This window comes from Balaenoptera physalus, assembly GCF_965194825.1.
Source record: "Balaenoptera physalus genome assembly, chromosome: 3".
NCBI classification, from domain to species: Eukaryota; Metazoa; Chordata; class Mammalia; order Artiodactyla; family Balaenopteridae; genus Balaenoptera; species Balaenoptera physalus.
The window spans coordinates 60,935,664-60,960,340 of record NC_138890.1 but is presented as its reverse complement, the minus strand read 5'-3'; the positions used below and the strand labels follow the sequence as shown (position 1 = coordinate 60,960,340).

Here is a 24,677-nt window from a genome sequence, read left to right as displayed (position 1 = left end):
GCCAGATCTGGGGCAATGCAAGCTGATGGAGGGTCTGAGCTGGTAGCCTTCATGGGGAATCTAGACCCCAGCAGATAAATAACCTGGTATGCCCATGCCTATGCCCAATGTGCTTCAGTCCCCCAACCAGGTCATCCAATCCAAAGCCTCCACTCAACTGGGCAACCCACAGAGGCAAGCACAGAATGTAAAACCCCATCCCACCATATCATTCCTTCCCCAGAACTTACCAATTTGTGTGCCAGACCTTGCGCTGGGCAATGCTGGATAGATGGGACAGATAGAAGAATGTCATTCTTGTTCTCTTGGGACTCACGGTCTAGTGGGGGAGATGAGTAAATCATGAGGACAAGATGTGACAAGAGCTGTGAGAGGATTAAGTGAACTAGGGGCAGGCAATGTCGTGTAGTGGTTAGAGACCTAGACTGGCATCAGATGATGCTGTAAAAGTGCTTAGTGCCATACATGGCATGTATGAAGTGATCAAAAAATATTTACCTGATGCTATTCACCCAAGAGGCTATTGCAGATGCAAAGGTCTAGCATCCAGCTCATCCTCTAAGACTTCTGTGGTCTCCCTAACAAATGCGAGCTACCCCTGTTAAATCTCTGTAGCTATTGTTCACAGAGCACCCTCCTCAGCTCACAGATCAACTGAGTCCGCCTCCTGAACAAAGGACAGTGAAGGGGGAGGGCAGGGGAAATGGCAGGAGGATAATGGGAGAAAGACTGGGGGAGGGGCTGGAACCTCGGGAGGAGGTACCTCAGGCCCTTGGGGTACCAGGGAACGCCAAGGGATGCATTTTGTGGAAGAGGGCTTCTGGGAAACTTGTCTTGGAGGTCTATCTGCATAAGAATTGAAAGGCATCTATTTTTTTAAAAGGCATCAATTATCCATATCAAAGAAAGAGAGGGGACTCCCAGCCCCCCTTGGCACTGCCAGGATCATGTCCCTGACCCTCCAGATCATCAGAGACACAACTGTTATTACCACGGGGTATCAGAAAAAAGACCGATAAAGTTCTTGGGTCTTCTTTCTTTCTACTGCTTTTCTTTTGACCCAAGTGGTTAGATCTACTGGGGCTTCTTACTCTGGAGTTTATTGGGCCACGGGGAGACAGGAATCTATCCAGAGGCTAAATATAAAGGCAAAGGCCATCAATTCCCATCTGTACCCAAGTTTTTCCAAGTAGAGACTTTTCTCCCTTCATTACAGAATTAATACATGATCACTTGCAAATAAATTAGAAACCACAGATAAGCAACAAGAAGAAATATTTGATATAATGTTTTATCATTTTCCTCAAAAATATGAAAAGGTAAATAAAATACATTCTAAATATTTGCTTCTGTCACTAAAACCTGCTGCTGCACAATTTGTAATGGTTGTAGACTGTTTTGTTGGAGATGGGGGAGGGTGTGTGTGCGTGCGTGCACGCACCCCAGAAAGGATGGAGGGGTGGCTGGACTGGGAGGGATTGGGGAGCTAATCCTTTTGTGACCCCAGGAGATTCTTAAATAATTGGAGGGACAATGATTGATGATGGAGGGTATTGAAAATACCAGTGAATGACCTGGAGGTGAGAAAGGGACCTGGAAAAAACTCCTGGTAAGGGGAGGTCAGGGGAAGCTGAAGCACCAGCAGGAGGAAGAGGACGGACAGGTTTGGAAGTGCAGCCGGCCTGGAGGTAGAGCATACTGGTTTCAGAGTCCTAGCAGGACTTTAGGTGCCAACCTGGCCCTTTTGTTGCCATAACTTTGAGCAGTTAAGGACCTTCCTCCTTCTTTTCCTTGACTGTCACAGTATCTTCTTCCCAGAAGAGTTGTGAGGGGTTTGGTATCTATTAAGCACTCAATAAATGCTAGCTATTATTATTACCAAGTGCTAAAGATATGGTCCTTTGTGTGCTACTGTGCTCAGTAACAAGAGGCCATTGTTACGTATTACTAGGCCACCACTGGAGGGTGAGGGATCAAAGGAGGCCTGAGGATCCTAAATGTGAAAGCCCCTCAGGAGGCTCCAAGGCTCCCTAGCCAGGAAGGCCTTTATGATGATTATTAAACAATAGGCAGGGGCCCAATCCCAAACTTGGCCCAATCACCCACCCCTTCCTTCTCTGCAAGGGGTCAATAGTCAAATAGGGCTCAAAAGCCACTCAGCAGAAGTCCCTAGCGTGCTCCCTTCAGGGCCAGGGGCTTTTTTCAAGAAGGGTGCCAACTTGTGTGGGGTGCTCATCTGCGGGCAGGGGGTAAGGAGGTAGGAACTGCACAAGCATCGCCCTTCATTCTTCTTTCTTTAATTGACAGTGTTTCAGGTATATAGCAAAGTGATTCAGTTACGTATATTTTATATATGTATATATATATACTCTTTTTCAGATTCTTTTCCATTATAGCTTATTACAAGATATAGTTCCCTGTGCTGTACAGTAGGTACTTGTTGTTTATCTATTTTACACATAGTAGTGTGTATCTGTTAATCCCAAATTCCTAGTTTATCCCTCCCCCCCTTTCCCCTTTGGTAACCATAAGTTTGTTTTCTATGTCTGTGAGTCTATTTCTGTTTTGTAATCTGTTTTGTAAATAAGTTCACTTGTATCATTTTTTGATTCCACATGTGATATTCTATGATGTTTGTTTTTCTCTGTCTCACTTACTTCACTTAGTATGATAATCTCTGGTCCATCCATGTTGCTGCAAATGGCATTATTTCATTCTTTTTTATGGCTGAGTAATATTCCATTGCATATATAGCACATCTCCTTTATCCATTCATCTATTGATGGGCATTTAGGTTGCTTCTGTGTCTTGGCTATTGTAAATAGTGCTGCTATGAACATTGGGGTGCGTGTATCTTTTCAAATTAGAGTTTTTGTCTTTTCTGGATATATGCCCAGGAGTGGGATTGTTGGGTCATATGGTAACTCTATTTTTAGCTTTTTAAGGAACCTCTACACTGGTTTCCATAGTGGTTGTACCAATTTACATTACCACCAACAGTGTAGGAGGGACCATTCATTCTTTTTTTTTTTTTTTTCTGGCCACACCTTGCAGCATGCGGGATCTTTGTTGCCTGACCAGAAATTGAACCCATGGCCCCTGCAGTGGAAGCACAGAGTCTTAACCACTGGACCGCCAGGGAAGTCCCTCATTCTTGACTTTGTAATTCTCATGCTTGGGATTCCCAGCAGTCTACATCCCCATTTTAAAAAATGAAGACACAAAGCTTGAAAGATATAGGCATGCAGGTCTCTGAGCAAGAAACACAAGTGGCCAAAAAGCATATGAAAAGGTATCCCTAACTTCATTTGTGATGAGGGATGTCTTTGGGTGTGGGGAAACAGGTGGTCTCGTATACTATTGATAGGGGGTGTAAATCTTATGACCTCCTTAGCAAATAATCTGGCAATATCTACTGAAAATTTAAATTTGCATATCCTTTCATCCAGCAATAATACATCTAGGGATTTTTTTTTTAATGTTACCTTTATTAGAAATGCTTATATATATATATATATATATTTTTTTTTAATCAGTCATCAATTTTATACACAACAGTGTATACATGTCAATCCCAATCGCCCAATTCAGCATACCACCATCCCCACCCCACCGCAGTTTTCCCCCATTGGTGTCCATACGGGATTTTTTTTTTTTTTTTTTTTTTTTTTTTTTTTAAATTTTTTATTTATTTTTATCTGTGTTGGGTCTTCGTTTCTGTGCGAGGGCTTTCTCTAGTTGCGGCAAGCGGGGGCCACTCTTCATCGCGGTGCGCGGGCCTCTCACTATCGCGGCCTCTCGTTGCAGAGCACAGGCTCCAGACGCGCAGGCTCAGTAGTTGTGGCTCACGGGCCTAGTTGCTCCGCGGCATGTGGGATCTTCCCAGACCAGGGCTCGAACCCGTGTCCCCTGCATTAGCAGGCAGATTCTCAACCACTGCTCCACCAGGGAAGCCCGGGGATTTTTTTTTTTTAAACAAGGATTTTCTTTTCTTTTTAAAAAATATTTATTTATTTATTTATTTATTTTTGGCTGCGTTGGGTCTTCGTTGCTGTGCGTGGGCTCTCTCTAGTTGTGGCGAGCGGGGGCCACTCTTCGTTGCCGTGCGCAGGCTTCTCATTGCGGTGGCTTCTCTTGTTGCGGAGCACGGGTTCTAGACGCGCGGGCTACAGTAGTCGTGGCCCACGGGCTCAGTGTTTGTGGCTCATGGGCTCTAGAGCGCAGGCTCAGTAGATGTGATGCACGGGCTTAGTTGCTCTGCAGCATGTGGGATCTTCCCGGACCAGGGCTCGAACCTGTGTCCCCTGCATTGGCAGGCAGATTCTTAACCACTGCACCACCAGGGAAGCCCAAGTTTAATTTTTTAAACACATTTGTAGGGTAAATCCCTAGATGTAGGACTTCCCTGGTAGCGCAGTGGTTAAGAATCCGCCTGCCAATTCAGGGAACACGGGTTCGAGCCCTGGTCCGGGAAGATCCCACATGCCGCAGAGCAACTAAGCCCGTGCATCACAACTACTGAGCCTGCGCTCTACAGCCCGCGAGCCACAACTACTGAAGCCCTTGCGCCTAGAGCCCGTGCTCCTCAACAGGAGAAGCCCCTGCTCACCACAACTAGAAAAGCCCATGTGTAGCAACCAAGACCCAACACAGCCATAAATAAATAAATAAATAATTTTTAAAAAAAAAGAAGTTTTAAGGTACATTGCAGAATGGAATACTACACAGCAATAAAAAAGAACAAATGTTGATACATGTAAATGGATCTCAAGGGTATTTTGCTGAGCGAAAAAAGCCAGTCTCAAATGACTCATGCGTACTGTATTAGTCCATTTATATATTATTCTCAAAATGACAAAATTACAGAAATGAAAAGTAAGTTAGTAATTGCCAGGAGTTAGAGAGTCGGTGTTGGTGGATGTGGCTGTAAATAGGTACTATGAAGGAGATTTCTACAGTATTGGAATAGTTCTGCATCTCAATTCCAGTGGTAGTTACAGAAATCTGCACATGTGATAAAATGACATTAAACTATATACACACATTGTACCAACATGAGTTTCCTGGTTTTGATATTGTACTATAAATAAGTAATTTGTAACTACTGGGGGAAACTGAATGAAGGGCACACTGGAACTTTCTGTACTATCTTTGCTACTTCCTGTGAACCTATAAGTATTTCAAAAATAACTTTGAAACTACACTTATAGAGCCTCATATGTAGTATGAGTCCACTTCTGTAAAAAAATTTAAAAGCAGCTATTATTTGAGAAATAATATTTGAGAAAATATATATTTGAGAAAACTGATGTCCAGGATAAGGCTCGATTGTCAAAGTCAGCCTGTATTCTTGACCACTACATCATACCATATGTATATTTATATATACAATATTTATATTAAAAAGTTTGGACAGACACGCAGCATTAGTTATGGTAGTTATTTCTGGGAAGGTAGAATTAGGGAAGGGGGCTTTAATTTTCAGCTCTATAGGTTTCTGTATTGTTTGACAATAAACATGACTTTTTTAATCAGACAAAAATATTAAAAGGTAAAAAGGTAAATCTACTGTGGCACCCCCTCTTCCATGTCCTAATGATGGATCTGGCTTACTCTACAATAGTCACAAAATTATTCTGAAAGACAAAGCTTGGCAGGTGGGCCCCCAGCCTCTGTTAGGACGTCCCCCTTTCCTCGCCCTATTTGGTGTTCATCTCTTTGATCGTTCTGCCTCCTTTGGGCTCAACCATCCCTCTAAATCTGTGTGGATCCTGGATTGTACATGGGGCTGGATGCAGAGGAAGGTCACCGTTCCGGTTGGTCCCCGGGCCCACCTGGCGGGAGGGCTGCAGCTGCCCCCAAGGCGGCACTGGGGACAGGACGGAGCCGCAGGCTGTAGGGAGGGGCCTGGCTGTAGGTGCCGCTTTCTACTCGCGGCGGAGGATTCTCAAAACCAGTCCCTCCTCTCAGGTCCCGCATGCCTGTTTCCCATTGGCTAACTTTTACTGGAACAAGAAGGTTTCCAAAAGAATGCTTCTAGGGCATAGGTAAAAATAGATATTTTAAAAGTGATAATGTTCACGCAGAGCTTCGCCGCCAAATCCCAATTCTTTCCTGAGAGCAGTGTTAATGTTAAAAGGTCGTGAGACCGTTCGTAGCATTAAAGTTCGTCTGCTTTCTCCTTGAAACACGAGCGACTTCAACCAGAAGTTCAATTTCTCTAATGTAAATTACAGGGAAATCAGTAATACTGTGATGTGGACTGGACACAATTTGCCTGAAGCCTTTGGACTGTTCTTAACTGCATTTTCTTTACCCACTGAGAGGGAGGGAAGGCAGCAAAAATGTCCTTGAGGTAACCACCCTGGTGGTGCAGTGGTTAAGACTCCGTGCTCCCAATGCAGCGGGCCAGGGTTCAATCCCTGGTGCGGGAACTAGATCCCACATGCCGCAAGTAAGACCCGGTGCAAGCAAATAAGTATTTTTTTTTAATGTTCTTGAAATCGATGGAGTGATTTAAGGGACCCCATAGAAAACAAATAATTTTTTTCTATTTGCTTTTGTTTTTAACAACAAAAGAAAATCATGTTGTTGTTGTTATTATTATTTTGGCCAGGCCACGAGGCTTGCAGGATCTTAGTTCCCCTGACCAGGGGTGGAACCCAGTGCCCTCTGCCGTGGAAGCTGAGGAGTCCTAACCACTGGACTGCCAGAGAATTCCCATGTTTATTATTTTATTTTAAAATGTAAATAATATAGAGGAGTATGTAAAACAAAAAGTGCAAGTGTCTTCCCTCACTTTCCTCACGTAATTCCCCAGGGGTAATTAAGTAACAATCACTGTTAAAAATTTGGTTTTCATCTGTTCAGATCTTTTTCCATGCACATTCCAACACATACACATGCAACCAGAATTTCATGAAGATGGAAAAAAAACTTTTATTGAGATATTACTTAGAATAAATTGTGCAAATCTCAAGTGTAAACAGCTCCATGAGTTTTTATTAGACATTTTTTTAACCCACAAAAATGGAATTATATCAACCGCATTTTGCTGCAGTTTTTGTTTTTTGTTTTTTACCTCAACAATATTGTGATAGTTCTTCCACAGTGGGACATATGGATTTAACTCATTCTTTTCATGGTGGCATATTTTTCTGTAGTATGAATTACAGCACTCTAACCTTTTCCAATTGATGAATAATTAGACTGTGTCCAATTTTTTGCTATAACATGTTATTAGATTTTAAAACTTTTTAAAAATTTTATTTATTTTTTATTTTATTTATTTATTTTTGGCTGCGTTGGGTCTTTGTTGCTGCGCGCGGGTTTTCTCTAGTTGTGAGCTGGGGCTACTCTGCGTTGCAGTGCACGGGCTTCTCACTGCAGTGGCTTCTCTTATTGCGGAGCATGGGCCCTAGAGCACAGGCTCAGTAGTTGTGGCGCACAGGCTTAGTTGCTCCTCAGCATGTGGGATCTTCCCGGACCAGGGCTCGAACCCATGTCCCCTGCATTGGCAGGCAGATTCTTAACCCCTGCACCACTAGGGAAACCCAGATTTTAAAACTTTAAAAACTTTTTTTTTCTTTATATAAGAATAATACATGCTCAGTATGAAACATTCAACATTTCAGAAATGTTTGTCTTAGAAAGCAAAAGTCCTTCATAATCCCCTCTCAGAAACCACCAAATACAGATGTTATTCTCTGCATATAGCATGTACATCATCTATATTGTGCAGTCTCTATACACTATTGGAAAAACAAATAAGGCTGAACTATATATCTTGTTTGCTGCTGAAGCCATTGGCATTTGAATACGGGGTCCTTATCTCATTCCCAGCAGTGAAGCAGCTGGGTCCTTTTAAGCTATAGACTACGAGAACCACCAAGTCCTCAGAAATTGGGGCTTTACTTAGCTGTCTAGGAGCTCTGCCACCTCTTCTGTCTCTTAGTCCTTAGACCCTCCCCTACCTTTCCAGGGCAATGGTATGGGTTGAGCCTGCAGGAAGCCATCCACCCTTTGCTGCTATACTCTCATCCCCACCACAAGGTTCACAGAAAGAGCAGTGGTTGAGGGCTCTGGAAACCAATCTCAGCTTCACAGGGGCTGAGTTTGTAGACTTCTTTCAAGGGAAAAAGGCTGCCTAGGACCAGACTTTTATAATACTGCTTTTCTCAGAAAAAGGATCATTATCATCATAGCTAATATTTATAAGCACTTCCTTCAGGCCAGAAACTTTATACATACTTTAAAAAATTTTTTTGGCTGTTTTGGGTCTTTGTTGCTGCACACGGGCTTTCTCTAGCTGCGGAGAGCAGGGGCTGCTCTTTGTTGCTATGCGCAGGCTTCTCATTGTGGTGGCTTCTCTTGTTGCGGAGCACGTGCTCTGGGCATGTGGGCTTCAGTAGTTGTGGAGCAAGGGGTCTAGAGCACAGGCTCAGTAGTTGTGGCACATGGGCTTAGTTGCTCTGCGGCCTGTGAGATCTTCCTGGACCAAGAATCGAACCCATGTGCCCTGCACCGGCAGGCGGATTCTTAACCACTGTGCCACCAGGGAAGTCCCTATACATACCTTTTGTTATTTAATCTCATAATTCTATGAAGATGCTACCATTATCTCCATTTTACTGATGAGAAAAACCAAGTTTCAAGAGGTCAAGTAAACTTGCATAAACTTCACACTAGGAGCAAATAGCAGAGTAAGGCTCAAACCCACTGACTGCAAAGCCCTGGTTCTAAACCACTGTGTCACTGGATCACACTACCTCTCAACACCCCTGACCTCAGTAAGGGAAGCAGCACAAGGGCCCATAACCATCTCCTCCTTTCAGACTATTTCACCAGGAGGAAGTCCACATGTGCACAATGATATCTTCTCCAAAGAGAGAGTAGGGACAGTATTTTTCCTTCCTACTAGATTTTGAACCCTTTACACTGGGTTTAGACTGTGTTCTGTGCATAAATTCTTGGAATACTACAGAGTGTTTTTGTTTGGTTGGTTTTTTAAGGGATCTGCAATCTTACCCAACAACTTGTGAGTATAAAGAAAGTTTTCTTGAGCTGCTCCTAAATTCATTCAACATCTGTCTTTGATATGCCAGGCACTGGGGATTAAAAGTGGAACAAAAGAGACAACATCTCTGCTCTCCAGAAACTGACAATCTATTGAATGAGACTGCTGTCCAACGATTAAAATAAAGTGTGATCAATCTCTGGGCAGGACTCTAAGAGCACCTAAACTAGTCTGGGTGACTGGTCAGGAAAGCTTCCTGAAAGATGACTTTTAGGCTAAAACCAGTCTGCCAAAAAACATAAGAAAGTGTTATAGGAGGCAGGTGGCAAAGTTAGTGTCATTTCTTCAGTTAGCAATTCTTACGAAGTAGGGCATGGGTATAGCACCAGACCCCTAAAATATAATTAATGCTGGTAGGCAGAACACACTCCAAATCATATATAACAAGAGACAGAGACTGTTCAAAAAGAATGTAAAATTGAATACAATTCTTTTGGTAAGCCACTGTTCTGATTTTTGACCATGAAAAAATGAGCTACTTCAAACTCACAAAGCCTAATTTTCCTAGGAAATAGTTTACCTCTGATAGCCTCTAATGGTGGTACTATCTTAAAGAGTCTGGGATGTTTGGGGACATTCTTGTGTTTTAAATCTACACCTTAGAAAGTATCACAGGGAATTCCCTGGCCATCCAGTGGTTAGGACTCAGCACTTTCATTGCCATAGCCTGGGTTCAATCCCTGGCTGGGGAACTAAGATCCCACAAGCGGGGCCCGGCCAAAAAAAAAAAAAAAAAAAAATCACAAAAAGGGATTATACTGATGCAGCTAGAAAATCAATTCCTGGTTTACCTAATACTTCTTATTCAGTTATTCTAATAAGACACAATGAACTCTCCTATAGGGTTGCTGAGATCCAAAAATAGGGAGTTCCCAAATTATTTGCACTGTACTCTTTACTCAGCCCACAGCAATCATCTATTTATATTAATGAGTATACTCCTTATCATTTATTTTATTTTATTTCTTTATAAATTTATTTATTTATTTTTGGCTGCGTTGGGTTTTCGTTGCTGCCCGCGGGCTTTCTCTAGTTGTGGTGAGCGGGGGCTATTCTTTGTTGTGGTGTGCAGGCTTCTCATTGGGGTGACTTCTCTTGTTGCGGAGCACAGGCTCTAGGCGCGTGGGCTTCAGTAGTTGTGGCGCGTGGGCTCAGCAGTTGTGGCTCGTGGGCTCTAGAGTGCAGGCTCAGTAGTTATGGCACACGGGCTTAGTTGCTCCGTGGCATGTGGGATCTTCCCGGACCAGGGCTTGAACCCATGTCCCCTGGATTGGCAGGTGGATTCTTAACCACTGCGCCACCAGGGAAGCCCCTCCTTATCATTTAATCACAGCTGTCAGCTCTGGAAACACCTTTACTAAGGGAAAGCCTTTAAATACTGTAAAGCTTGTAGTATTGGGTTGACAACCAAGAATGTGCAGTGTGCTCACAGTTTCAGTAGGACAATGGAAGGTAAACTGTGGGCTCTAAGATCCATGTAGGGTAAGTGGGAGGACAAATCACCCCAAGGAGAAATCTATTATATAAGAAGATCTAAAAATTCTGCATACTCTTAACTTTTTTAATATTGTTTTATTTTATGTATACATTTGCCTATAATAAAATGCTCAGATCTTTAATGTTCTTTTATGTTCAGTTCCATGAGTTTTGACAATTGAATATATGTACCTCTGTAACTGCCACCCAAAACAATATATAGAACATTTCCATTACCCCAGAAAATTTCCTCGATCCCTTTCTTGGCAAATCACCTCCTCAACAAGAGCACTTTTTTGACTTCAAACACCAAAAATCAGTTTGTCTGTTTCTGGACTTCATATAAATGGAATTGTACGGTTCATATTCTTTTGCATCTTTCTTCTTTTGCTTAACATAATCGTTTTGAGATTCATCCATGTTGTTAACTGTGTCAGTAGTTCATCCTTTTTTTGTTATTGTAGAACTCCATTGTATGACTTCTCATAATTTGTTATCCCAGTCGCCTGTTGGTGGACATTTGGGCTGTCTCCACTTTTGGGCTATATACAAATAAGGCTGTTATGAACATTTGTGTACAAGTCTTTTTGTGGACATATCTTTTCATTTTTCTTGAGTAAATACTTAAGAGTAGAATTGCTGGGTCATATGGTAGATGTACGTTTAATTTTATAACAAATTACCAAACAGTTCTCCAATCTGGTTGTATCATTTTACACTCTCACCTGCAATGAGAGTGACAATTGCTGTACTTCCTTGTCATCACTTATGGTTGTCAATGTTTTTGATTTTAGCCATTCCAGTGGGTGTGAAATGGTATCTTGTTATGATTTTAACTTGCATCTCCCTGATGACCTATAAATTCCAAAGTATTTGAAAATAACCCTTGGTCAAAGAATGTATCACAGGGGAAATTAGAAACTATTTTAAACTGAAGGAAAATGAAAAACAAAACATAACTAAGTTGTAAGATACAGCAAAAACAGTGTGTTTTAAATGCTTTATTACAAAGTGCTTATATTGGGAAAAAAAGGAAAAGTGTAAAATTGGTGATCTAAGCTCTTACTTTAAGAAGCTAGAAAAGAACAAATTATATCCAAAATAAATAGAAAAAAATAATGAATATAAATCAATAAAATAGAAAATGGACAAATGATAGAGAAAATGTAAGGTCAAAAGTTGATTCTTTGGAAGGATTAATAAAATTGATAAATCCCTGGGACTTCCCTGATGGTCCAGTGGTTAAGACTCCATGTTTCCACTGCAGGGGGGCAGGGGTTCGATCCCTGGCAGGGGAATTAAGATCCCCACATGCCGCGCCACCAAAAAAAAAAAAAAAAAAAGATTAAATGCCTCAAACAGCATTTAAACAGAATAAAAATGTAAGACTAAAATAGGCATATATTTTTTAAAAATTGATAAATCCCTAGCAAGATTTAGCAAGAAAAAAATAGAGAAAACACAAATAACCAACATCAGGCATACAAAAAGGAACACCATTATATATATATATATTTTTTTAAATTTAATTAATTAATTAATTTGGCTGCATCGGGTCTTAGTTGCAGCACGCGGGATCTTCATTATGGCATGCGGGATCTTTTGTTGTGGCACGCGGTCTTCTCTCTCATTGTGGCCCCAGGGCATGTGGGATCTTGGTTCTGCAACCAGGGATGGAACCTGCGTCCCCTACATTGGAAGGGAGATTCTTAACCACTGGACCACCAGGGAAGTCCCTGGGGACCCCATTATAGATGCTACATATAGTAGAGGAAAAATAAGATATTATGAGTAACTTTATTCTAATAAATTGGACGACCTAAATGAAATGTACAAATTCCTTGAAAAACACAACTTATCATAATGGACACATACATATGAAATAAATTAAATTTATTATCAAACTCTTTCTGCAAAGAAAACTCCAGGGTCAGATGGCTTCACTGGTGAATTCTATCAAATATTTATTTAATGAAGAAAAAAAACAATCCTACACAAACTCATTCAGAACATAGAGGAGGAACACTTTCCGATTTATTTTATGAGGCCAGAATAACGTTGATATGAAAAGTTGACAAAGATATTACAAGAAAAGAAAATTATAAACCCTTATCCCTCATGAACATAGATGCAAAAATCTGATCAGTCTTTGATATAGCAATTTCATTCCTAGGAATTTATACCAAAAAGCCCTCTTAGAGTTGTACAAAGATCAACTACAGAATATCCACTATAGCAGTATATTTTTTTCACTATAGCAATATATTTTTTTAAATTTATTAATTTTATTTATTTATTTATGGCTGCATTGGATCTTCATTGCTGCGCCCGGGCTTTCTCTAGTTGCGGCGAGCGGGGTCTGCTCGTCATTGTGGTGCACGGGCTTCTCATTGCGGTGGCTTCTCTTGTTGTGGAGCACAGGCTCTAGGCGTGCGGGCTTCCGTAGTTGTAGCACGTGGGCTCAGTAGTTGTGGCTCGTGGGATCTGGAGCGCAGGCTCAGTAGTTGTGGCACACGGGCTTAGTTGCTCTGCGGCACGTGTGATCTTCCCGGCCCAGGGCTCAAACCCGTGTTCCCTGCATTGGCAGGCAGATTCTTCACCACCAGGGAAGCCCTGTAGCAATATTTTTAATGGTAAAAATTGGAAACAACTTACATATCCCCCAAAATGTGACAAGTTAATTAAATATGGTACATTTATATGATTGAATATGTAGCGATTAAAATATAGTAGAAATATGTCTTGACACAGGAAAATTCACCATATGTTGTTTATCTTAAAAGTAAATTACCAAAACTTTCAGGTGCTTTCACCACACACACAAAAAATGAGGCAATAGAGATGTAGTAATCATATCACTATGTTTATGTATATCAAATCAACATGCTGTACACCTTAAGTATATAAATTTTTTTTAAAAAGGTAGATTACCAAATAGTATAATGGCATGACCCTACATTTTCAAAGAAAAATATGTATATATATATATAATGGAAAAACACTGAAAGGACATAAGCCAAATGCCAAAAATGGTTAATCATTGGATGATGGGAGTACGGTTGACTTTTATTTCCTTCCTTTTGCTTATCTGTATTTCTTGCAACAAATATATATTACTTTTTAATACAAAAAAGTTATTGCTGAAGAAAATTTTTTAAAAATCTGACCAATGGGCATTTTTGTACCTCTCCCATCACAGTTCTCAGGAAGAAAAGATTTAGGACTTTGGGCTCTTCCCCTTCACCTTCAACCTAAAACCTATGCATCTTGGGCGACTGGACACAGCTTTTCCCTCCTTTGACTCACTGGGTCCATGGTGGCCCTGCCCTAGGGGTCCAGCCTCTACTCAGTAGATGAGGCAGTACAAGTTTTGCTGATGATCTATTGCGTGACTTTTGGCAAGATCCTTTCCCTTAGGGGCTCCAGTTTCTCCTCTGTTAATCGATGATCTTCAAGGTCCCTTCCAGACAGAGGAAAGAACAGATTTAGAATCAGAAAACCTTGGGGGAGACTTGAGAATGTGGGCATCACCTCCCAGGAAAATATTCCTTACTATTCTTCCGTGTTTCCAGTGTCTCCAGACAGGTAAAAAGCACCTCCCAGCCCAGGCCTTATAAAATCAGTGAGCCTTATATTTCACTGGTCCTGGTGCAGGGCTCGACACAGAGTAGTTGCTCACTGAACTAGCTTTTTGCCTCCATCTTCTAAAAACAACCCCAGAATAGGTTTTCTAAGCTTGCTTTTGATGGTGATTTGAACGCAAGGTTGGTTTTAATTACTGGAGCACACGTTTTGCAAGTTTTTTTTTTTCCCCCTGAGGTAACAGCTACAGTGCTTATTTGTAACAATTTACCAAGCAGAGCACTTCTCCTGACATGCCAGTGGCTGAGACATTCAAACTGTCTCTCAGCTGGGGCCTTCGTCGAAAACACCATCTCAGGGCTGCCTGCGGCGTGCTTGTACAACCACATTCCCGCAGGTGCCCAGGCTGTTGCCACGCGGCTTCCAGAGAGGGATTTGACGAACCTCTCGACTTAAGGGAAGTCCCAGCTTTGCCACTGTGGAGCTGTGTGACCTTGGACAAGTCCCTTCCTCCTTCAGGAACATTGCAATGGACCTAAGTGCTCTTCTCGGGTCCGTCTATGCTCTGGGGATGGTCGAGTGATCTGAAAAACATTCGCTTTTAACTTTTATTGATCTCAGATGTCACGCGAATGAGGGACCACAGGTAAGGGACTCAAGGGTCGTAGCGAGGGAGCTTCTGCGACCATCACCACAGGTCTCGCGAGACCTCCTCCTTGCGCTTCGCGGCGTCATCGTCTCGGCGGCCGTGGCGGCGACGGCGACAGCACGTAAGGTACTCACAGGGGCGGCCCGTATCCCTCCGCCGCCGGCGCGGCCCAGCCCTCCCTCCCCGGCCCGCCAATCCCTGCTCTCCCGACCTGCCCCTCGGCCTGGGCCCACCCCGCGCTCCGCCTGCCCCACCCCGGCGGCGCCGCCCGCCCGCGCGTCCATCGGTCCACCTGCAGCAAGCAGTCCCTCCGACCGTCCGACCCAGAGGCGCCGGCCGAGCCCGAGGCCTGGGCTCTTGCTCCCTGGCGGAGGGATCCGCGGCGGCTGAGGAGGCGGCGCTGAGCCTAGAAGGAAGAGGCAGCTACCGCGGTGGCGGCGGCGGCGGCTCGGGCGGCAGCTCATAAAGGGGCCGCCGCCGGGTGATGCGGTGAACCCTGCGGCAGGCTCAGGAGCCGAGTGGGCCACGGCCCCAAGTCTGTCCCGCCGGACCCGCCCTCCGGAACTCCCCATCTTCTCCGGCCGACCCGCGATCACCGAGGCGGCCTCGCGCCCCCTCGCCCCTTCCCCGTCCCTCCCCTGCCCCTGTTCCCGCCCCGGGGGCCGCCTCCACCCGCCTCCCACGATGGCTCTGAAGAGAATCCATAAGGTAAGCGGCCAGAGGTCGGCTGTGGCGGGTCGGGCTGCCGGGCGGGTCGGCTGAGCAGGCTGCGGCCTGCACTTCCCGCCGTCGCCTCCGCCGGGCTCGCAGCTTCTTTGGACCCGGCTGCCGGCGATGCCCCGGCCGGGCAGCCTTCACACCCCACTCCCAGTGATGGCGCCCACGGAGGCCCGGGCGCGCTGCCCGCGCTTAGGCCGGAGGTATGTTCGCCGGCTCAGCGTTCCTTCCCGGTCTCCTCTCTAGGCCCCGCGTGGTATGGAGTCCCAGGGCCTCTCCCCGGCCTGGGACTGCTGTGCCAGAGGGCCATTGTCCGGCCGTGCCGGGAGGGGGTGCTGGGACTGGGGCGTTGGGCGGCCGCATCGACGGAGGTCGAAAAGGCTCTATGCAAAGGCTCTATGAGAGCTCTATGCTCTCTGCCCATAAACCCCCTACCCCCACCTGCCTAGGCTCCCTCCACAGAACCGCTTGAGCTTGGGGCCCTTACCTCAGGCCGACTGAGGAGGCCTTTTTGTCCGATCCACAAATATTTCTGGAGTTCACTTGCCTTTTAGCGGCCGCACGCTTCGGTCCACTTAACTCGTCCTGAAACTGTTAAGAGTAAGAAGTTCAGGAGGAAATAAACATGACTTTTATGAGGCAGGAGGGAAGTAGAGGGAGAAGCGCTTTATTCCTTGAGGTTGCCAAATGTAGTCAGAAACTGACACTTCAGTTTGCAAGAATGGATTTAATAGAAAAGCTGTTGAATTGTCAAGGGTAGAGGTAGAAACCTGAACATTGAAAACCACTGGAGAGAATTTCATAAAGTTTCCTTTTACATTCTCTTCGCAAAATGGATTTTAACGCTTAAATTAAGTGATATGTTCAGGGATATCCTTTTAATGTAGAAGGTATTTTGCTAGCTTTTTTCATTAGAAAGGATTTCTTTGCCCTTTAAGATGAAGGGGTATTTATTTGTAGTTGCCTCTACGGAGGTTGTTCTAATATTGCTTCTGGAGTATGGGCTTAGCTTAAAGTTTAGGGTTTTTTTCCTTCCCTCTAATATTGTAACCTCCTATTACCTCTCACTATCTTTTTTTTCTTCTTCTCAGAAGTGGGGAAGCGGCACTGGTGATTTTTGTTTGGTGTTTCACTTGGCTACTTGGAGAGGCTGTATTAAACCTCTAGCCAGTAAGAAGTAGATCCTGGGATTATCCATCCTAAAGGATGGGATAGAGATGCAAGGGGAAGAGAACCAATTTTCACCTTGCCTTAAACTCAGTGAAAATGCAGGTTTGGTCAATTTAAACACCTCAGCTCAGCAGCTTGTCTTCGTTGCATTCTTGATCAAAGACCTTTAATGTGGAATTAATCCCAGTGGTTACTGTAAATTAGGTTAGATCCTCACCAACTTCTTTTGACTTTGATTTCTATCAAATGAAAAAGGGCAGACTTTAGACAGAGTAAGTCTACTAAAATGAAGCAGGTTATTTGTTAAAAGAAGCTTGAACTTTAAGCAAAGATCTCTTAACCATTTAAGGGGCAGGAGCACACTGAGGACAGGTCTTCCAAGTAAATAATACATATGCATTTTTAAGGCTTTAAGGAGTTATGAGATTTTAAAGACTAATTGAGAAGTTATCAATTTGAGGTTATACGTGTAGAAGATTGTGGCCTTACTTTTAAAACCTGAAGAAGAGTGAGTATAATGTGTTACCACTTACAGATCAAGAAATGTAGCCTTTAATCTCTACTCTGATATGTATGTTATGGAGGTTTTTTCAGAGAAGGAAATAGCACTCAAAACATGCGTTTTAATCTTCTAATATCCTTGCCTCCAATAATATGATTTCTTTTGAATACTACATGTTCTCTAGATTTTCTCTAAAAGATGCCCTTATTAAAATTTTAATAAGGAAAATCAAGTGTAGACAATGATAATTTGAACTTTTAAAACTCAGTATTAACCTTTTTTCACCTGGTTTATAACCTAGAGCCATCCTCAAAGTATGGCTCAACTTCTGAGACTGCCAGGGATTAGAAATATAAAATTTATTTTTGGTGTACATACTAGTCATAGTCAATAAGATTGTGAAAACAAAATGGAGATTTTTTTTCCCCCTAACTTTTTGTATGACACCAGTTTTAAATTGAATGCAGACTTGGATAAGACCAGTCCTATCTCACCCTCAGCCCTAGTAATGTATCTGCGATGGAATCCCCTAATTGGCTTACATAATTCATCTTGGTCTTGAACCTTCCCAGTTACTATTCTCTGAGAAGATAGTTCTGCTTAAATACCTCTCAACTTCAGATATCATGAACTACTGCATCTGGGTTCTAATAAAATTTTGTTAAGAACAAATACTTTTGACATGTGGCATCTTTAGGAATTCAGTATCTTGTGTTTCATTGACAGAGGGAAATAGTGTTCGGTGAATCTGACAGTCCTTTAAATGCCGTGACGTTTTTGGAAAAAGCTTTTGATGGACTTTATTTTGATATATACTTTAAGGTCAACTGACCTATGCTTTAACAGAGTTTACCAAAGAGGTTTCATTTTGAACATCCATTGTAGTTCTGTGCAGGGATTGGGACTCTTTGGGATTGTTCGTATCTACACCAAATGGCCCCAGCCTGCTACGTTTAGAGGTTTTCTGCTGACATTATCGGTCTTCAGCTTTGATTTTGATGCTTTGAGTGTCTGCCTCTAGCAGCACCACCCCCAGCCCTTTTCCAGTTGGCTGCGTCTCATCTGTTGTGGGCTGGGAAACCAGATCACTGAGCTTATTAAAATTATGTCTAAAATAAGATCCAGTAGGCTCTGAGTGAAGAGGGCTTCATGTGTTCTGTGAACTGTGTGGTCTGACTGATCAGAGACCTTTTTTTACTTGCTTCCTGTTTTTCTTCTTTACCTTTGTTATACAGATGCAGGAAGCTTTTTGTTGCTCTTAGCGTGCCATAATATTGAAATACAAGGTTAATTTCTTTATTTTGAGGAAGAGTAAAAGGCTGAATATCATGATTCTGTGAAGAATTGAAGACAGACCAAAGTTAAGATACTAAAAAGCTCTTAACAATGATAGTGCCTTGTTCATTTTAATGGTGTCGTGCTAGTTATAGTTAACATTTGGAATACATAGCTTTAATGCCAGGACTATCACTTGATTTACTGTATTTCTATGATTAAAGGTCTTAAGGCCCCTGAAAAGCCCAGTCAGTCAGTTAATTTTCCAATAAAATAAAGATTTCAAACTCTGATGGCTAGGCAGGTAACCAAAGTGAGCAAAGAGAATTGGAGGGAGCTAGAAATTGCATGTGCTATTAGAAGAGGGCAGCTGCTATTCAGCTCCCTCCAAATGTTGCTATTGCCAGGATCTGTGCCCAAAGTTGCCAGATTTTTTTTTTTTTAAGGGAGGCCACAAATCCAGATTTTTGGCAGCCAGTTCAAATTAAAAACAACAACAAAACGAAAAGACACCACCACACTTTTTTGTAGATTGGTAGGCACCAGTTTAATATATGAATTAAAAATAACCAAAGATTGAGGTTCAGCAAGTAACCAGGAGTGTAAGGATTAAATCATTTAACCATACTTTATCTTTTTAAAAGTGTCAAAGTATTGTTTTATGTAAATGGGTACAATTAAGTATCAGTAGTTTTTTGTAAACTTCTAATTAACTTCTTTGGTGAAGTTTTGTATGGTTATAGTCATAGGAAAAGCCAATTGAGTAGATGCATTGATCCCATGGTAGAAGTTTACATCTTAACTCTTAACTTCATTGTGATCCTGTTTCATGTTATGAATCATCTTTCTGTAGACTACATACTTTCAAAATGTCTAAGATTGCCAGTTACCAAAGGGTGATTTTTAAGGAAATAGGAAAGGAGTTGTAACATTGTAACAGTACTAATTTTAATTTAAGATTATTTTAAAATACTGTACTAGAAGTGTGATATCATACATTGCATTAATCTTATCAGAGGTAAGGATTCAGTGAATTCCAGTCAAAATGATGAAACAAATTAGCAAACAGTCTTGAGTATTTGGAACTTCAGTATAATAAATGGTTGACAGAAGATGACTGTTTGAATTAGTTTTATCTTGGAAAGCGGACATCCATTCTTTTATTTATTTATTTATTTACTTACTTATTTACTTATTTGGCTGTGTTGGGTCTTCGTTGCTGTGCACGGGCTTTTCTCTAGTTGCGGCGAGTGGGGGCTGCTCTTCGTTGTGGTGTGTGGGCTTCTCATTGCGGTGGCTTCTCTTGTTGCAGAGCACGGGCTCTAGGCGTGCGGGCTTCAGTAGTTGTGGTACATGGGCTTAGTTGCTCCACAACATGTGGGATCTTCCCAGACCAGGGATGGAACCCCTGTCCCCTGCATTGGCAGGCGGATTCTCAACCACTGCGCCACCAGGGAAGCCCCAGACATACCTTCTTACTCCAAAAGATAAGCTTCTTGAAATCTCAGGGAAGATTTTTTTTTTTTTCGTTTAGAAAAGGATTCATTGTTTCACAAAGGTTCATTGAATTGAGAAGCTTTCTTTGGCTCTTCTGGGTTGCTATTTAAATGTAATTTAAACAGCTGTCATTAACTTAATAAATCTAGGGTTTGTTTTTTTTTAAAGTCTCCCAGTGTGCATTACTGTACTGCTGACTGACAAGGAGGAAGTTTTGACAAAGTCCAATTCTGGATATTTTAGTCCAGAGAGAGAGGGCTGCTAAAATACCCTAGGCAGTTCCCAGGATAGGAATACCTGACTCATGCCTGATGCTGCCAGCAACCTCTGCAGCCTCATCCCAGAAATGAAGGCGCACACTTGTTTTTTTCTGTAGAAATAAAATTTTGGTTGTTAGGTTCCCAGACTAACCTTCAAAATCATGTTAAACTATGACATAGGAAATAAAGTACCATTTGTTCTTTTGTCTGCACAGTCAAGTGAGATTTTAAGTAATAGAACCATAAAATTTTAGCACTGCATCACCTCTCAGAGCTACTGTCTGAAAAGGCCATGTGACTTAGTAGGGCTGGATAAAGAACCTGGGTTTTTTGACTGTGCCCAGTGTCTTTTCTGGCAGGCCCTATACTTGTACCTAGTCGTTAGTTATGTAAATCCAGAGGATGCAATCTTTTTCTTTTGTTTGAACAATTGGATATTTAAACTATGCCCTGGAACCAGAAGATTTTTTTCCTCAACATCTCTTCTTATTGTTGGAGAGGTGTCTATGAATTCCCTTAAAACTATGTAGATTTTTTGGGGGGAGGGGGCGGGTTTCAATGTTTTAATTCCAAAACGCAGAAAAATAAGAAACTATGCAAATTTTGGATGTTCTGTCCTCCATATATCTTTCATCACAGTCAAATGGGTTTTTTAATCTCTCCAAAAGACTAAGAATCACTGTCCCCTCTCCTTAAACATTCTGTTTTAATCTCAGTAGGTGACCCAATTACCTATTCTGTAGAGGAAATAGAAATCTGTGTGAATTCTTTCAAATTTCCTTTGAGGCCTTTAAAAAGAAAAAGAAAAACCAAACCCCACAGCTACCATCTTTAGAGTACTCACTCTGTATCAGAATGACTGAATCTTCTGAACAACCCTATGAAAATTCTGTTCTCCCCAGTTTAGAAGAGAAAATGGAGATTTGGAGAAGTAAACAAACTTGCCTGTGATTACATGGCTATGATAGGAAAAGCCAGGATTCAAGCGCATTCGATCTTGACTACCATTGCTCCAAGTATACCTTAGTCATTGCTCTTCTTCCCTTTTGTCTCTGAAGAAGCTATACTTTACCCATTGCAAGCTAACTTTTACTTTTCATCCTATTCTTTTTGCCAGGTCCTTGCTCTCTAGTAATTGTCCCTGCTCTCCTAGTTCTAATCTCTTCTCTGACTCTCCTAAGCATCCAAACTTATCTAAGACTTTCCTCATCCTAAAAAAAAACAAAAAACAAAAAACAAAAAAACTTTTAAACTCCCCTTTCCCCTAGAGCTGATTCCTTTCCTTCCTCCTCTTTATCCCTTCCATCTCTGGCATTTCAGTGCCAAAATTCTTGACAGAATAGTGTCTATTCACTGTTCTGGGACTGTTCAGTAAGGTCACTGATGATTACTTAATTGCCAAATTCAATGGATACCTCAGTTTTGTAACACTTCGTGTGATTATTACTCACATTATTACTCATTTCCCTTAACTTTTGATAAACTTTCTCCTCCTTTCTCGTATCTAGTGTTCTAATAAAGTTAGTATTTCCTAATGTTATTAGAACACTTTTCAAACTAATATTATTTATGGATACAAACAAAAGTTCATGAACTAATGCATACTTGGATTAAAATTGACAGCACAAATGGCTGTCAATTAGGTAAGCTAATTAACATAATCAATATATAATATCACAAGCACAAAAATAGGTAAATTACTTAAAAACAAAATATATTAAGATGAAACATTATTCATTGTCATTTTGCTATCAAGTAACAAACACCTAAAGAATAGTATTTTAAGAAAATGAAAGGGATCCTCATCAGGTGCTGCATTAAATGTGTTACTCTTGGGAATTCCCTGGTGGTCCAGTGGTTAGGACTCCACACTTTACTGCTGAGGGCCTGGGTTTGATCTCTGGTTAGGGAACTAAGATCCCACAAGCCGTGCGGCATGGCCAAAAGAAAAAAACAATGTGTTGCTCTGTATTGTTTTCATTATAGTATAATGTGAAAATTTGTTTCAGGCAGGTGCACTGCAACAAAAGAAAGAATTAAAACTGCATGTTTTGCAATATTCATGCAATTAGGCTGCTACCAACATTATTAATTGTCTCATGGACAGACAGATCACCTAATTAAAAAAAAAAAGTATATGCTTTGCTCATGTTTATTTTAAAATAATCTGGTTTCTCGGGCTTAAGAATCAAAGGACTCTGCTTTTCATTTAAAACTTCCATATTCTAGCTATAAGTCCATGGGGAATGTAGACATATTTAGTATTCAATAAGCTTTGATTAAATAACTTCTCAAATATATATTGAATTATGATAATAAACAGGATAGATCACTGAAGTCAGGTAATACCCATGGTTAAATGCTGTTTATGCATCGGAACACAGATATAATTTGCTTTGTGGTGTGCAAGTTTCTTGAGGCAAATTACTACTTTAAATTCGTGGAAATATGTAGTATTTCTTAAAGACGTATTAAAAGTAGATAAAATTTAGGACAAAAATATTGCCATCTTTATTTCTATAATACATGTTAGTGTCGCATGAGAAATATTAGTATCATTGAAACAGTTCTAATTGATCTTTCTCAGAATTATTTTCCTTTAGTCTTTGTGCTTTTCCTTATGCCTTCTCAACCCACCCCCTCCTCCTGAATTCTTTCTTCATCCTTGGAAATCCAACAGACCGCTTCTTTGTGAAACATGCCCCAGGCATGCAGGCAGTAGGGTTCTGCTGTAGAACTGTTTCTTAGTATGTAGACATGATTGATTATTACCCCCTCTAGACTGAGCTCTTCTGGGCAAAGTCCCTGTCTTACTCATTATATTCCCAGTACCTAATGCATAGTAGGCATTCAGTTTTTGCCAGCAACATTTAATGAATGTCAACAGCAAGTGGTATGGTGGAAAAAAATAGTAGGATTTTGGAGCAACATGCCTACTGAGTCATGTTCTAACCCTGTGGCCTTAGGCAAGTTACTTCACTGATTTTTTTTTGGCCTCAGCTTCCTTGCCTATAGAATGAGGATAGTGTCACATACCCTGCAAGCCTGTGGGGGATGAATAGAAAGAAAATATGGACCACATAAAAGATAGTTTTTAATATTAATTACCACTGGCTTAACTGCCCAGTAATGTTGACCCATGAAATTGGTAGAATCTTGAAATCTTAGGTGTCAGTGTTAAGTGTTTAGCATTTCACTTCATTGGTACCCCAACCAAAAAAGAAAAGGGAAAAAAATATACCCTGATGTTGTAAAGTGATGTTTTATATTTCTAAATGGAAAAAGGGACTGAGTTCCAAATATTTTCTTCAACAAAGTTCTAACTATTGTTATCTTAATACGTTTCCAATAAATGTGATATTTTTGTAAGCCTAGACATGAAAACAATTCTCTTAGCATAATCTTGTAATAGAAGTATCTGCTGCTGTCCTTTGAGCACGTCCCCGCACCACTTGTAGAACATCAGTGCCTCTATAAGTGATAGCACTCCTTTGCCAACTCTTTAAGGGCGTGTATAGCAGATAAAACATTTGAAATCAAAGCTGAATTTTACAGAAGCTGCAGTGGTAACAGTTTAGAAATAGGTTTCTTAAAATAATAGTATGCTAATGGGAGTGAGTGATTTTCTTTAGATTAAACGTCCTCATTTATACCATTTGTATTAGTTTCGTAAGGCTGCTGTAATAAATTACAAAAAACTGAGTGGCTTAAAACAACAGAAATCTATTCTCTCACAGTTTTGGAGGCCAAATGTCCAAAATCAGCATACCTGCAGGGCACACTCCCTCTGGAAGCTCTGTGGGAGGATCCTGCCTTGCCTCTTCCAGCTTCTGGTGACTGTAAGCATTCCTTGGTTTGTGGCCGCATCACTTCAGTCTCTGCCTTCATCTTCACACTACCTTCTCTGTGTGTGGTCTTCTGTTTTATCTCTTGTAAGTACACTTGATCTTACACTTAGGGCCCACCCACGTAATCCAAGATGATCTTATCTCAAGATCCTTAATTTAATTATGTTTACAAAGACCCTTTTTCCAAATAAGGTAACATTTATAGGTCCAAGGAATTAAGATGTGCCATATACCATTTTAGGGACCATCCAATGCAGTATACCATCTAATCCACAAATTCTAATAAAGTGACTGCTGTAATTACGTTTGGGCTTTTCTGATTTTGTTTTTATCTTTCTGAAATTTTGAAACAATCTCAAACCTACAGGGAACTTGCAAATACAATACCTAGAACATCTTTTTCTTTAACCATTTCAGAATAAGGTGCCAACATGATGACTCATCAACCCCAAATACTTTGTGTATTTCTTACAAAATGGACATTCTGCTACATAATCACAGTATAACCATCAAAATTAGGAAATTTCCATTGAGATACTACTGCTATCTAATCGTCAGACCCCATTTAAGTTTTGCCAGTTGTTCCAATAATGTCCTTTATAGGAAAGAATCCAGTCCATAGTTA

At 41.4% G+C, this 24,677-nt stretch overlaps 2 protein-coding genes across 9 annotated transcripts in view; one reads left to right on the top strand and one right to left on the bottom strand.

Moving 5' to 3' along the window:
* Nucleotides 1–12,327: 12,327 nt before the first annotated feature.
* On the bottom strand, nt 12,328–23,935 carry LOC309657183 (uncharacterized protein; the record flags this gene model as incomplete). Of its 7 annotated transcripts, none has more annotated exons than XR_014261685.1 (3): nt 12,328–13,165; nt 13,738–14,718; nt 14,827–15,355. XR_014261685.1 is itself a non-coding variant. In XM_082454324.1 (2 exons), the coding sequence occupies 2 exons, from the start codon at nt 15,353–15,355 to the stop codon at nt 13,990–13,992; spliced, it is 552 nt and encodes a 183-aa protein (XP_082310450.1). In that variant the 3' UTR covers nt 12,328–13,989. The 7 variants fall into 7 exon arrangements, 1 of the variants encoding a protein (XP_082310450.1); XR_014261686.1 differs by having other exon boundaries at nt 13,859–14,718; XR_014261687.1 differs by having other exon boundaries at nt 12,328–14,012; nt 14,406–14,718.
* UBE2D2 (ubiquitin conjugating enzyme E2 D2) overlaps nt 15,059–24,677 on the top strand; it is a 63,797-nt gene continuing 54,178 nt past the window's right edge. Inside the window, exon 1 of one of the 2 annotated variants that reach the window (XM_082454326.1) lies at nt 15,059–15,491. In XM_082454326.1, the coding sequence (XP_082310452.1) occupies nt 15,468–15,491 (24 nt within the window). In that variant the 5' untranslated portion in view covers nt 15,059–15,467. The remainder of the gene's footprint in view (nt 15,492–24,677) is intronic. The other variant, XM_082454327.1, reaches the window with a different exon arrangement.